At 29.4% G+C, this 16,372-nt stretch overlaps 1 protein-coding gene across 3 annotated transcripts in view; it reads right to left on the bottom strand.

The window, feature by feature from the left end:
• LOC143225278 (irregular chiasm C-roughest protein-like) overlaps window positions 1–16,372 on the bottom strand; it is a 133,520-nt gene that overhangs the window by 37,362 nt on the left and 79,786 nt on the right. For all 3 annotated transcript variants that reach the window (XM_076454380.1, XM_076454381.1, XM_076454382.1), the window contains exon 4: window positions 4,319–4,441. In XM_076454380.1, the coding sequence (XP_076310495.1) occupies window positions 4,319–4,441 (123 nt within the window). The remainder of the gene's footprint in view (window positions 1–4,318; window positions 4,442–16,372) is intronic.

The raw sequence follows: 16,372 nt of genomic DNA, 5'->3' as shown, positions 1-16,372 counted from the left end.
AGTAGAAATTACAGGTTTAGGTGACGCTGGTTGTTTGTAGTTGTAGTTGTAGCGGTAATGTAAAGTATAAATGTTAAATTGGTAATTAATTACCCTGAGTTAACCAAATAAGTTGCAACTAACGAAACCGTGATCAAAGCTTCACAAAATATTTGTCTTTATTAAGAATGGCAGAAATATTATAAACGTCTGTATCAAACTAACACTTGTATATTTTCAAGCAAGTCATGGGTTCGAAATCTGTAATCGAATATGCTTGCCCTTTCTGCCGTGGAGACTTTATAAGTTACGGTTAATTCTCCTTTCCATTGATAAAGAGTAGGTTAAAGGTAGGTGGTGGGTGATGTTGATTAGCTACCTTCCCTCTAGTCTATCATAACCTTAATTAACGTTATAAATTAAAGAAACAAACTTTACTGGCTACCAAGATCTATTTACAGTTATTAAGATTTTAATACAAAAATAAGAAATTACACGAGGTTTAAATTCAATTAAAAGTTGATATTTTTTATTATAGTTTTAGCAGTATTAGGATTATGTGAAATTTCTATGCGGATACGTAAACCTAATTCATCAAACCAAAATTGATTACAATGTCATCACACAAGGAATAAAAAATATTAAAAACAGAGGGGAATTAATATTGAAAAGATAGTATTTTATATTCTACTGATCTACAATTGATTACATACAAACTCAGTTACCAAATTTTGCAAAAATAATTTTGTGAAGACAAAGATTTACAAAGAATAATAACATTAATATCAAAAGCTAAGCTCACAGAGTTCGAGTTTTTTTCACCTATTAAGGTTTGAGGTTGAAATGTATTCTAAAACATATGCGTTTTCTGTGATGAGAAAAAAACACCTTTTCTCCCTTTGACGACACACGGAAAGGCTTAGCACGACCACAGATTTTGTTGGTGTTCTCTTTGCTCATATAAATTTATATCGAATTCGAACAGTTACATTTACCCGATAGTTGTACGAAATGTTATGTAAAAAATATGAATTACCTTTTTAGGAAACGATAATTTAAATTTTTATGCTGCTTCAAGATGTAAATGTGTTGATAATTTATATGTAAAACCCCAGAGACAAAGATAGAGAGAATGGAAGCTACAAGTCAATACGATTTAGCAGTAAAGATAAGAACACCTCGGCTGTATTTTGAGATGAATTCTCGAGATAAAACAGCGCATCATTAGTATTGCCATATATAGATAGTGACGTTTATTCTATGCATTATAATATTAACGTTAAAATATCGACTTAAGCGTAAGAAGCGTTTTTCCAAACGCAAGATTTCATTGTAAATTTTTGCAATGTTAACATTACAAATTAACTCCTTCACTATATCCACAAGATATCGATAATGCTCAAAAACACGCTTGCGTACAAGATACTATAAGAAAACTTTTTATTCAACAAGAACTAATTACTCATTGAAAACAAGTGTTTTATGTGTCTTAAAAGAACTTTATTGTATTTCATGATGAGAAGAAACTCACTTAAGGTAAAAATGTATTCTCAAGACGGCTGATATGGGTATTAAAACTTCAAGTAACGTACAGAACAATGTTTTGACCTCCTCAGGTCATCTTCAGGTTAACAAAGAGAGTTTGCAACTGACCGTTGCGTATTATAATTTATCTCGGACAAGCATCCAATTTATTATGTTATGTTTTAAAGTAACATGAACCTGAGTTAAATTGTAATTTAAACTTAGAAATTAATTAAATGTCGAGATGTATCAAATTTATTACGTTTACCAAAAATATTGATACAAACAATTTTCTTTCTTTATAGAAATATGTTTAAATATACAAATAATATAAATAATGATTTACATAAAATTTTTTTACAAATTTACAAATAATACTGAGTCTTCTATCCAATCCGGAACTTCCTCGATATCTTATCGAGGGTTCATGACAAGCGAATTAAATCTGAGTTGATATGCACACAATTCACTTAACGTGAATTACACGTGAGTTTTTCACCAGTGACATTATTTAATGGCTTTTTAAAAATACTAACATCCAATGTTAATCCGCTGAAGTTAAACAGTTTGTAATGCTCGAAATATATAAACGTTCCTTGTCAAATATTTGTAGTTTCCCGATTAATAAACGTTAATCACTGTTATAGCTTCCGAGGTTTATAGTATACCAACTGTAACAAACCAACAATATAAACTGTTTCTTCATGTGTTGTGTTGATTAATTTTATAAGCTTCAGTACAAAGTTTCTAGAAATTTTAGCTAAGGCAACAGTACTAGCAGTTACTGGTATTTATATACACACATAAGACATTGTTGATTCTTACACTCGAGAATCTTCTACAAATTTAGTGACTAGGCGGGAATTTCACAATATACATTTAATAGTATAAGTTACATGAAGTTATAAACATATATAATTAACTGAAACAAATATCGATATCAAAATAAATATATTCCTGCTGTTAAAAAAACTAGTAAGTTCAAGAATGACAGAGCTAAAATGAAAACGATATAACCCAAGCACTTTCAAAAGGTAGATCTTTCTTCTTTAGGTGTAAATTGAGAAAGAAAGCTCAAATAAATATATAATAGTAAATTTATCACAGTTGTAATACACCATTCACATAAATAGTTGAGAAAAGACAATTTATCCGTAGCTAATAAACCTCTTTAAAATAATCCTTAAAATTTTCAAAAACGACCCGTGGTTCCGAAAACAAAGAAACATGAAACCAAAATGTAATGGTGACGTAATATACAGATGAAAGATCTATTCAGAGGTCCAGAGAATGTTAACCAAAGTGTTGAAATAGGATTTTGACTCAGCATCAATTTTTTTTAAGTTTAATGTAGTGATAACAATGGAGAAATGTCAAAGAAACTGTATTACACACACACTGGTGTTCTTATGATAAAATAGAGAATTTGTGAGTATACTTAGGTGATTGACCTCTTCTGATGATAACAAAGTACAATATTTTGAAATTAATTGTTTAAAAGGTATTTTATCAAAACGTTTGTTCATCATGATCTCAACGTCACTACCTGGAGTTATGTAACATTCATAAATGCATACAAATTGTAACCCAAGCGGCTTCTGATGTATCCCTAGCAAAAAGTGATATTCAGAAATAATAATTAATTTTTTACATAAGAGTAGAAAATTGCTAATTTATCAATACGCCACAGAACGTGAATATAATAACATGACGTACACTTTAAAGTTACTGGACTAAACATCTGTAGGACACGGACTTTTATTTGTCTCCATTTGAAGTCCTTTCTAAATCTAAACTTCATTCGTTATTGATTAGAGAGTCAAAAGTCGAGGATTTGATGTGACTTTCAAATAAATCGAGAAACAAGCTTTTCGTAAATGGCAAGTACAGTGAAAAAAAAAAAAGTCCTACAAAGACTGGACTACATTCCTACTGACTTACGGAATTCCTGTTTGGTTATGACTTCGTCAGTCTTGACCAAACACCAATATACTTTATTTTAATTACAGTTTTTAATACCTGTTCCGGCCGTCTTGAGAATAAATTTTTACTTCAAGTGAATTTCTCATTACCACGGACTATACATTTCGGCTTACCTATTTGTCAACGTGCCCGAACTGTGAATACAACAATTTCTGGTTCGCGTTCCGTTACTACGAATAAGATCTTTGCACTTTCGACCCATTTGTGGGGCTAAGTATTTTTGAATGGGTGCATTTACTCCATATAATTAATGCAATAGTAGATAAGTCTCTGTACAGTTAGTTACTGTATCTTTGAACGAAATTCAGAGACAAACTACACTGCCACCTGGTTTAAATAAACTTTTTAGTAATGTTTTTATTTACTTCCTCCCTTATGGATATTTAAACAATTTTCTCTCTCACTGTATCTAGAATATTTAATGACAAAGCAATTGGTCATGTACATATAAAATATCTGGTTTTATTATCAATGTTGTCTGCCATCTAAATTGTTTATAAGTTTGCTACTTTTTATATTCTCTGTCATCCTCTTCTTTAGGAACTAAAAATAAAACACGATAACAGGCAAAAAGAGAAAGACTTTCGATTAGGTTACAATAGTTGGTGTAACTCATCAGTGTAAGTATATTTTAAGTTATTATCTGGCAGTTAGTACTTTGTTTTATTGAGGTTTCCTTTATTACAAACTGGCACTCATCTTAAGCAATGTAAATTTATACTGGATTCAAGTATAAGGCGATTGTACTTCAATAACATGACTTGTTTTAAGCAGGTGAACATCTACGTAAGAGAAATAGTATCTTTTGTCTTTAGTCTCGATGGTTATCTACCTGTAACCGTTATCATTGCAGTTTTAGATCTTATCCCCTTGACCCCTTCAGCTGCTCCAACCTGACATTGAAATTCGGCATCATCATCCAGCTGAACGTTCACAATCTGCAAAGAGAAGTCTCCTGGAAAATAAACACAAAACACAGAAAAGGATTTAAAACTTAATACACTAACGAGATAGAAGTTTCCTGGAAAATAAACACAAAATATAGTATAGGCTATAAAACTTAATACACTAATTAAAACAAAATGCACTGAAGAGAGAGAAGCCTTCTGGAAAATAAACACAAAATACAGTAAAGGCTTTAAAACTTAATACACTAACCAGATAGAAGTCTCTTGAAAAATAAACACAAAATACTGTGTACGCTTTACAATTTAATGCACTGAAAAGATAGAAGACTCCTGGAAAAAAAAATACAGGGTAGGCTTTAAAGCTTAATACCCTAACCAGAAAGAAGTCTCCTGGAAAATAAACAGAAAATACTCTAAACGATTTAAAACTTAATGCACTAAAAAAAAAGAGAAATCTCATGGAAAATACACACAAAATGCAGTATAGGTTTTAAAACTTAATACCCTAACCAGATAGAAGTCTCTTGGAAAATAAACTCAAAATACTGTATACGCTTTAAAACTTAATACACTAAAAAGAGAATATTCTCCGGGAAAATAAACACAAAATACGGGGTAGGCTTTAAAATTTAATGCGCTGAAGAGAGAGAAGACTTCTGGAAAATAAACACAAAATACAGTAAAAGCTTTAAAACCTTATATTCTAAAGATAGAGATGTCTTGTGGAAAATAAACATTAAATACAGTATTGGCTTTAAAACTTAATACACTAACCACATAGAAGTATCTTGGAAAATAAACACAAAATGCAGAATAAGCTTTAAAACCTAATATCCTAAAGAAAGAGAAGTCTCTAAAAATAAACACAAAATGCAGAATAAGCTTTAAAACCTAATATCCTAAAGAAAGAGAAGTCTCTAAATATAAACACAAAATAGAATATATGTTTTAAAATTTAATACTTGTACCAGATAGAAGTATTTTGGAAAATAAACACAAAATACTCCGTACGCTTTAAAATTTAACCAGAAAGAAGTGTCTTGGAAAATAAACACAAAATACAGTAAAGGCTTTAAAACTTAATACACTAACCAGATAGAAGTCTCTTGAAAAATAAACACAAAATACTGTGAACGGTTTACAATTTAATGCACTGAAAAGAGAGAAGACTCCTGGAAAATAAAAACAAAATACAGGGTAGGCTTTAAAATTTAATACCATAACCAGAAAGAAGTATCCTGGAAAATAAACAGAAAATACTGAGTGTGCTTTAAATCTTAATGCACTGAAAAAAGAAAAGACTCCTTGAAAATAAACACAACATGCAGTATAAGATTTAAAACCTAATATCCTAAAGATAAAGAAGCATCCTGGAAAATAAACACAAAGCATAGTATAGGCTATAAAACGTAATACACTAACCAGATAAAAGTATCATGGAAAATAAATACAAAATACTGTATACGCTTTAAAACTGAAACAGATGGAAGTCTATTGCAAGATAAGCAAAATATAGTGTATAAGATTTATAACCTAATATCCTAAAGAAAAAGAAGTCTCTAGAAAATAAACACAAAATACAGAATATGTTTTAAAACTTAATACCCTAGCCACATAGAAGTCTCCTGGAAAATAAACACAAAATGCTCTATTCGCTTTAAAATTTAATACACTAATGAGAGAGAAGCCTCGTGGAAAATAAACACAAAACACAGTATAAGCTTTAAAACCTAATATCCTAAAGATAGAGAATCCTCCTGGAAAATAAACACAAAATACAGTATATGTTTTAAAACTTAATACCCTATCAAGATAGAAGTCACCTGGAAAATAAACACAAAATACCCTATTGGCTATAAAACGTAACACACTAACGAGATAGAAGTATCTTGGAAAATAAATACAAAATACTGTATACGCTTAAAATATTAATACACTAAAGGGAGAGAAGCCTCATGGAAAATAAACACAAAACACAGAATAGGCATTAAAGCTTAATACCCTAACCAGATAGAAGTCTTTTGGAAAATAAACACAAAATACTGTTTATCTTTCAATACTTAATACACCAAAAAGAAAGAAAAGTCTCCTGGAAAATAAAGACAAAATTCATTATAAGCTTTAAAAACTAATATCTTAAAGAGAGTGAAATCACTGGAAAATAAACACAAAATACTGTATACGCTTAAAAACTTAATGCACTGAAAAGAGAGAAGACTTCTGGAAAATAAACACAGAGCATAGTATAGGCTATAAAACGTAATACACTAACGAGATAGAAGTATCTTGGAAAATAAATACAAAATACTGTATACGCTTAAAAACTTAATACACTAAAGGGAGGGAAGTCTCATGGAAAATAAACACAAAACACAGAATAGGCTTTAGAACGTAATATCCTAATGAGGTAGAAGTTTGTTGAACAATAAACACAAAACATAGTGTAGGCAACAAAGCTTAATACCCTAACCAGATAGAAGTCTCCTGTAAAATAAAGACGAAATACTGTATACCTTTCAATACTTAATACACTAAAGAGAGAGAAGAATCCTGGAAAATAAAAACAAAATGCTGTATGAGATTTAAAACATAATATTCTAAAAATAGAGAAGACTTGTGGAAAATAAGCATAAACACAGTATAGGCTAGAAAACGTAATACACTAACAAGATAGAAGTTTCCTTGAAAATACACACAAATTACTATATACGCTTTAAAACATAACCAGATAGGAGTCTCTTGAAAAAAAAACACAAAATACTGTATACGGATTGAAACTTAATACCCTAACGAGGTAGAAGTCTCTTGGATAATAAACACAAAATACTGTATTCGCTTTAAAACGTAATATCCTAAAGAGAGAGAAGTCTTCTGGAAAATAAACACAAAATACCGTATAGACTTTAAATCTTAATCCCCTACCAGATAGAAGTGTCTTGGAAAACAAACACAAAACCGAGTATAGGCTTTAAAACTTAATACCCTAATCAGATACAAGTTTCCCGAAAAATAAACACAAAATATTGTATACGCTTTAAAACTTAACCAGATAGAAGTCTCTTGGAAAATAAACACAAAGCACAGAAAAGACTTTAAAACTTAATATACTAACCAGATAGAAGTTTCCTGCAAAATAAACATAAAACACAGTATAGGCTTTAAAGCTCAATACACTTATGAGAGAAAAGCCTCCTTGAAAATAAACACAAATGCAGTATAAACTTTAAAACCTAATATCATAAAGATACAGAAGCTTCCTGGAAAATAAACACAAAACACAATATAGGCTTTAAAACTTAATGCAATAAAGAGAGAGAAGTCTCCTGGAAAATTAACAAACTATGCAGTATAGGCTTTAAAACCTAATATCGTAAAGATAGAGAAGTCTTCTGAGAAATAAACACAAAATTCAGTATAAATTTTAAAACTTAATACCTTAACCAGATCGAAGTGTCCTGGAAAATAAACAAAACATACTGTATACGCTTTAAAACTTAGTGAACTAAAGAGAAAGAAGAAACGTGGAAAAGAAATACAAAACACAGTACAGGTTTAAAACTTAATACCCTAACGAGATAGAAGTCTCGTGGAAAAAGAAATACAAAATACAGGATGGGCTTTAAAAATTAATACCCTAACGAGATAGAAGTTTCCTGGAAAATAAAAACAAAATACTGTATACGCTTTTAAACTTAATGCCCGAACGACATAGAAGTCTCCCTGAAAATAAATACAAAATACTATATACGCTTTCAAACTTAAAACACTAAAGAGAAAGAAGCAACCTGGAAAAGAAACACAAAATACTGTATAGGCTATATATCTTAATACCCTAACGAGATACAAGTCTTTTGGAAATTAAACACAATAAACAGTATAGGCTTTCAAACTTAATGCCCTAACCAGAAAAATGTCTCTTGTAAAATAAACAGAAAATGCAGTAAATGTTTAAAAACTTAATACTTTAAACAGATTGAAGTCTCCTTGAAAATAGACACAAAATACTGTATACGCTTTAAAACTAATATCCTAAAGATAGAGAAGCCTCCTGTAAAATAAACACAAAACACAGTATAGGCTATAAAACTTAATACACTATCCAGATAAAAGTATCTTGGAAAATAACCATAAAATAGTGTATACGATTTAAAACTTAATACACTAACCAGATAGAAGTGTCTTGTAAAATAAACACAAAATACTTTATACGTTTTAATACTTAATACACCAAACAAAGAGAAGTCTCCTGGAAAATAAACAAAAAATGCAGCATAAGCTTTAAAACATAATTTACAGAGTGAAGTCTCTGGAAAATAAACAGAAAATGCAGTATATGTTTAAAAACTTAATACTTTAACCAGATAGAAGATTCCTGAAAAATAAACACAACATACTGTAAACGCTTTAAAACTTAATACCCTAGCCATGTAGAAGTCTCCTGCATAATAATCACAAAATACTGTATTCTCTTTAAACCTTTATACTCTAACCAGATAGAAGATTCCTGGAAAGTTAACACAAAATACTCTTTATGCTTTACAACTTAACCATATAGAAGTCTCCTGGATAAAAAAAACAAAATACAGTATAGAGTTTAAAACTTTATTCTCTAACCAGATAGAAGTATTCTGGAAAATAAACAGAAAATACTGTAAACGCTTTAAAACTTAATACCCTAACAAGATAAAAGTCTTTTGGAAAATAAACTGAAAATATTGTATTCGCTTTAAAACTTAATACACTAAAAAGAGAGAAATTTCGTAGAAAATAAACACAAAATACAGTATAAGCTCTAAAATCTAATATCCTAAAGATAGAGAAGCTTTCTGGAAAATAACCACAAAACACAATATAGGCTATAAAACATAATATTACTACACTAACCAGATAGAAATTTCCTGGAAAATAGACATAAAATACCATATACGCTTTAAAACATAACCAGATAGAAGTCTCTTGGAAAATAAACACAAAATACGGTATACGCTTTGAAACTAAATACCCTAACGAGGTAGAAGTCTCCTGGATAATAACCAAAAAATACTGTATTCGCTTTAAAACGTTATATCATAAAGAAAGAGAAGACTCCTGGAAAATATACACAAAATACTGAAAACGCTTTAAAACTTAATAAACTAAAGAAAGAGAAGTCTCCTGGAAAATAAACACAAAATACAGGATAGGCTTTAAAAGTTAAAACCCTACCCATATAGAAAATTTCTTTAAATTAAACACAAAATAATGTTTACGCTTTAAAACTTAACCAGATAGAAGTCTCTGAAAAATAAAAACAAAATACTGTATACGCTTTAAAACTTAATACCCTAACCAGATAGAAGTCTCCTGAATAATAAACAGAAAATACTGTATACGCTTTAAAACGCAACCAGATAAAAGTATCTTGGAAAATAAACACAAATTACTATATAGGCTTTAAAATTTAACCAGATAGAAGTCTCTTGGAAAAAAAAAACACATTATTTAAACGTAATATTCTAAAGAGATAGATGTCTCCTGAAAAATAAAAACAAAATAATGTATACCTTTTAAAATTTAATACCCTAACCAGATATAAGTTTCTTGGAAAATAAACACTAAATACTGTATAAGCTTTAAAACCTAATACCCTAAAGAGAGAGAAGCCTCCTGGAAAATAAACACAAAACACAGTATAGGCATTAAAACTTAATACCATAACCAGATAGAAGTCTCCTGGAAAATAAACACAAAATACTGTATAGGTTTTAAAACTTGATACCCTAAAGAGAGAGAAGACTCCTGCAAAATAAACACAAAGCACAGTATAGGCGTTAAAACTTAAAACCTTAACGAGATAGAAGTCTCCTGGATAATAAACACAAGATACTGTATACGCTTTAAAACGCAACCAGAAAAAAGTATCTTGGAAAATAAACACAAAATACTATATAGGCTTTAAAATTTAACCAGATAGATGTGTCTTGGAAAATAAACATAAAATTTAAACGTAATATTCTAAAGAGATAGATGTATCCTGGAAAATAAAAACAAAATACTGTATACATTTTAAAACTTAATACGATAACCAGAAAGTCTCCTGAAAAATAAACACAAAATACTGTATAGGTTTTAAATCTTGATACCCTAAAGAGAGAGAAAGAAGTCTCTGGAAAATAAACAGAAAATACAGTATATGTTTTAAAACTTAATACCCTAACCAGATAGAAGTCTCCTGGAAAATAAACACAAAATAATCTATATGCTTTAAAACTTAATACACTAAAGAGAGAGAAGCTTCCTGGAAAATAAACACAAAACACAGTATAGGCTTTAAAATTTAATACCTTATCGAGATAGAAGTCTCGTGGAAAATAAACACAAACCACAGAATAGGATTTAAAACTTAATACCCTAACCATATAGAAGATTCCTGGAAAATAAACACAAAAATACTGTATACGCTTTGAAAGTTAACCAGATAGATGTCTTTTGGAAAATAAACACAAAATACTGTATACACTTAAAAACTCGATGCACTAAAGAGAGAGAAGTCTCCCGGCAAAAACACAAAATTCAGTAGAGGCTTTAAAACTTAATAAAATATCCAGACAGAAGTACCTTGGAAAACAAAAACAAAATACTGAAACGTTTTAAAAGTTGATACTTTAAAGAGAGAGACGTCTCCTGGAAAATAAACACAAAATACAGGTTAGGCTTTATAAGTTAATACACTATCCAGATAGAAAATTCCTATAAATTAAACACAAAAAAACTGTTTCGCTTTAAAACTTAACCAGATAGAAGTCTTTTGGAAAATAAACATAAAACACAGTATAGGCTTTAAATTTTAATACACTAAGGAGAGAAAAATCTGATGGAAAATGAGCACAAAATACAGGTTAGGATTTAAAACTTAATATCCTAACCAGATAGAAAATTTCTGTAAATTAAACACAAAATACTGTTGACGCTTTGAAACTCAATTAGATAAAAGTCTCTTGGAAAATAAACACAAAACATAGTATAGACGTTAAAGCTTCATACCCTAACAAGATAGATGTCTCCTGTAAAATAAACACAAAATACTGTAAACGTTTTAATACTTAATATACTAAAGAGAGAGACGTCTTCTGAAAAAAAAATGCAGAATAAGCTTTAAAACCTAATATTCTAAAGATAGAGAAGCCTCCTGGAAAATAAAACCGAAACACTGTAAAGGCCATAAAACTTAATACAATATATAGATAGATGTATTTTGGAAAATAAACACAAAATAATGAATACGCTTTAAAACTTCATACCCTAAAGATAGAGAAGTCTCTTGGAAAATATACACAAAATACAGGGTAGGCGTCGAAACTTAATAAACTAACAAGAAAGAAGTATTCTGGAAAATAAACACAAAATATTGTATACGCTTTAAAACATAATACACTAAAGAGAAAAAAATCACGTCAAAAATAAATACAAAATACAGTATAAGCTGTAAAACCTAATATCCTAAAGAGTGAGAAGTCTCTGGAAAATGAAAACAAAAAACAGTATATGTTTTAGAACTTAATACCCCAACCAGATAGAAGTCTCCTGGAAAATAAACACGAAATGTAGTGTAGGCTTCCAATTTTAATACCATAAGCAGACAGAATAATCCTGTTAAATAAACACAAAACACAGTATAGGCTTTAAAGCTTAATACACTAACCAGATAGAGGTCACCTGAAAAATAAATACAAAATACTCTATACATTTTAATACTTAATACACTAAAGAGAGTGAAGAGTCCTGGAAAATAAACACAAAATGCAGTATAAGATTTAAAACATAATATCCTAAAGATAGAGAAGCCTCTTGGAAAATAAACACCAAACACAGTATAGGCTTTAAAACGTAACACACAAACTAAATAGAAGAATCTTCGAAAATAAACACAAAATACTGTATATGCTTTAAAAATTAATAGAGTAAAGAGAGAGAATTCTTGTGGAAAATAAACACAAATTAAAATATAAGCTTTTAAACCTAATATTCTAAATATAAAAAAGCCCCCTGGAAAATAAACTCAAAACACAGATTCGGATTTTAAACTTAATACACTAACCAGATAGTGGTATCTTGGAAGATAAACGCAAAATGCATAATAAGCTTTAAAACCTAATATCCTAAGGAGAGAAAAGTATCTGGAAAATAAACACAAAACACTGTATTTGTTTTAAAACTTAATAACCTAACCAGATAGAAGAATCCTTGAAAATAAAAACAAAATACTGAATATGCTTGAAAACTTAATGCACTTAAAAGAGAAAAGACTCCTGGAAAATAAAGAAAATACAGCATAAGCTTTAAAACCTGAAATTCTAAAGAGAGAGAAGACCCCTGGAAAATAAACACAATACACAGTATAGGCTATAAAACTTAATACACTAACCAGATAGAAGTGTCTTGGAAAATAAACACGAAACACTGTATACGCTTTAAATCTTAATACACTAAATAGAGAGAAATCTCCTGGAAAATAAACACAAAAAACAGTACAGTCTTTAAAACTTAATACCTTAACCAGATAGATGTCTCCTGGAAAATAAAATAAAAATATTGTATTCGCTTTAATACTTAACAAGATAAAAGTCTCTTGGAAAATAAACACAAAATATTGTATACGCTTTAAAACATAATACACTAAAGAGAAAAAAATCTCGTAAAAATAAATACAAGATACAGTATAAGCTTTAAAACCTAATATCCTAGAGAGTGAGAAGTCTCTGGAAAATGAAAACAAAAAACAGTATATGTTTTAAAACTTAATACCCCAACCAGATAGAAGTCTCCTGGAAAATAAACACGAAATATAGTGTAGGCTTCCAATTTTAATACCATAAGCTGACAGAATAATCCTGTTAAATAAACACAAAACACAGTATAGGCTTTAAACCTTAATACACTAACCAGATAGAGGACACCTGAAAAATAAATACAAAATACTCTATACATTTTAATACTTAAAGCACTAAAGAGAGTGAAGTCTCCTGGAAAATAAACACAAAATGCAGTATAAGATTTAAAACATAATATCATAAAGACAGAGAAGCCTCTTGGAAAATAAACACCAAACACAGTATAGGCTTTAAAACGTAACACACAAACTAGATAGAAGAATCTTCGAAAATAAACACAAAATACTGTATATGCTTTAAAAATTAATACACTAAAGGAAGAGAAGTCTCATGGAAAATAAACACAAAATACAGGGTAGTCTTTAAAACTTATTACAGTAAAGAGAGAAAAGTCTCCTGGAAAAAAAACACAAAATAAATGTTAGGCTTTAAAATTTAATACCCTAACCAGATTTCTGGAATATGAATACAAAATACTGTTTACGCTTTAAAACTTAACCAGATAGAAGTCTCTTGGAAAATATACACAAAATACTGTATATGCTTTTATACGTGATATCCTAAAGAGAGAGAATTCTTCTGGGAAATAAACACAAAATACACTGTAGAGTTTAAAACTTAATACCCTCAACAGATAGAAGTATTGTGAAAAATTAACACAAAATACACTGTAGAGTTTAAAACTTAATACCCTCAACAGATAGAAGTATTGTGAAAAATTAACACAAAATACTGTTACTCTTTAAAACTTAATACAGTAAAGAGAGAGAATTCTCGTGGATAATAAACACAAATTAAAATATAAGCTTTAAAACCTAATATTCTAAAGATATAAAAGCCCCCTGGAAAATAAACTCAAAAGACAGATTCGGATTTTAAACTTAATACACTAACCAGATAAAGGTATCTTGGAAGATAAACGCAAAGTGCATAATAAGCTTTAAAACCTAATATCCTAAGGAGAGAAAAGTCTCTGGAAAATAAACACAAAATACTGTATTCGCTTTAAAACTTAACCAGATAAAAGTCTCTTTGAAAATAAACAGAAAATATTGTATACGCTTTAAAACTTAATACCCTAACCAGATAGAAGTTTTCTGGAAAATAAACACAAAATACTGTATACGCTTTAAAACTTAATGCACTAAAGAGAGAAAAGACTCCTGGAAAATAAAGACAAAATTCATTATAAGCTTTAAAAACTAATATCCTAAAGAGAGTGAACTCACTGGAAAATAAACATAAAATACTATATACGCTTAAAAACTTAATACCCTAACCAGATAGAAGTTTTCTGGAAAATAAACACAAAATACTGTATACGCTTTAAAACTTAATACAGTAAAGAGAGAGAATTCTCGTGGAAAATAAACATAAATTCAAATATAAGCTTTAAAACCTAATATTCTAAAGAGAAAAAAGCCCCCTGGAAAATAAACTCAAAACACAGATTCGGATTTTAAACTTAATACACTAACCAGATAGAGGTATCTTGGAAGATAAACGCAAAATGCAGTATAGGCTTAAAACCTAATATCCTAACCAGATAGAAGTTTCCTAGAAGATAAACACAAAATACTGTATATGCTTTGAAACTTAATACACTATAGCGAGAGAAATCTCCTGGAAAATAAACCTAAAATACAGTATATGTTTTAACTCTTAATTCCCTAACCAGATAGAAGTCTCCTGGAAAATAAACAGAAAATGCTGTATACACTTGAAAACTTAATACACTTAAGAGAGTGAGGTCTCCTAGAAAATAAACACAATATACAGGGTAGTCTTTAAAACTTAATACACTAAAGAGAGAGAAGTGTCCTGGAAAAAACACAACAAAATAAATGTTAGGCTTTAAAATTTAATACCCTAACCAGATTTCTGGAATATGAATACAAAATACTGTTTACGCTTTAAAACTTAACCAGTTAGAAGTATCTTGGAAAATAAACACAAAATACTGTATACCCATTAAAACTCAATACCGAAATAGATAGCCTTCTACTGGATAATAAACACAAAATACTGTAAACGCTTTAAAAATTAACCAGATAGAAGTCTCTTGGAAAATAAACACAAAATACTGTATACGCTTTGAAACTTAACCAGATAGAAGTCTCTTGGAAAATTAACACAAAATACTGTATACGCTTGAAAACTTAATTCATTAAAGGGAGAGAAGTCTCATGGAAAATAAATACAAAGTGCAGGGTAGGATTTAAAACTTAATACCCTAACCAGGTAGAAGTTTCCTGAAAAACAACACAAAATTTTGTATACGCTTTTAAACTCAATGCACTAAAATGAGAGAAGTCTCCTAGAAAATAAACACAAAATGCAGTATAGGCTTTAAAACCTAATACCTGAACGAGATAGAAGTCTCCTGGAAAATAAACAAATATACTGTATTCGCTATAAAACTTTATACACTAAAGAAAAAAAAAGCATCCTGGAAAATAAACACAAAACACAGTATAGGCTTTTATAACTTAATACACTAACAGATAGAAGATTTCTGGAAATTAAAAATAAAATACTGTTTACGCTTTAAAACTTAACCAGATAGAAGTCTCTTGGAAAATATACACCAAATACTGTATACGCTTTTATACGTAATATCCTAAAGAGAGAGAATTCTCCTGGGAAATAAACACAAAATACACTGTACAGTTTAAAACTAAATACCCTAACCACCTTAAAGTATCTCGGAAAATAAACACAAAATACTGTTACGCTTTAAAACTTAATACAGTAAAGAGAGAGAATTCTCGTGGAAAATAAACACAAAATGCATAATAAGCTTTAAAACCTAATATCCTAGAGAGAGAAAAGTCTCTGGAAAATAAACACAAAATACAGTATTTGTTTTAAAACTTAATAACCTAAGCAGATAGAAGAATCCTTGAAAATAAAAACAAAATACTGAATATGCTTGAAAACTTAATACAGTTAAAAGAGAACAGACTCTTGGAAAATAAAGAAAATACAGCATAAGCTTTAAAACCTGAAATTCTAAAGATAGAGAAGACCCCTGGAAAATAAACACAAAACACAGTATAGTCTTTAAAACTTAATACCTTAACCAGATAGATGTCTCCTGGAAAATAA

Source organism: Tachypleus tridentatus, chromosome 9, assembly GCF_004210375.1.
Source record: "Tachypleus tridentatus isolate NWPU-2018 chromosome 9, ASM421037v1, whole genome shotgun sequence".
Taxonomy (NCBI): domain Eukaryota; kingdom Metazoa; phylum Arthropoda; class Merostomata; order Xiphosura; family Limulidae; genus Tachypleus; species Tachypleus tridentatus.
This window is presented reverse-complemented; position numbering and strand designations above follow the sequence as displayed.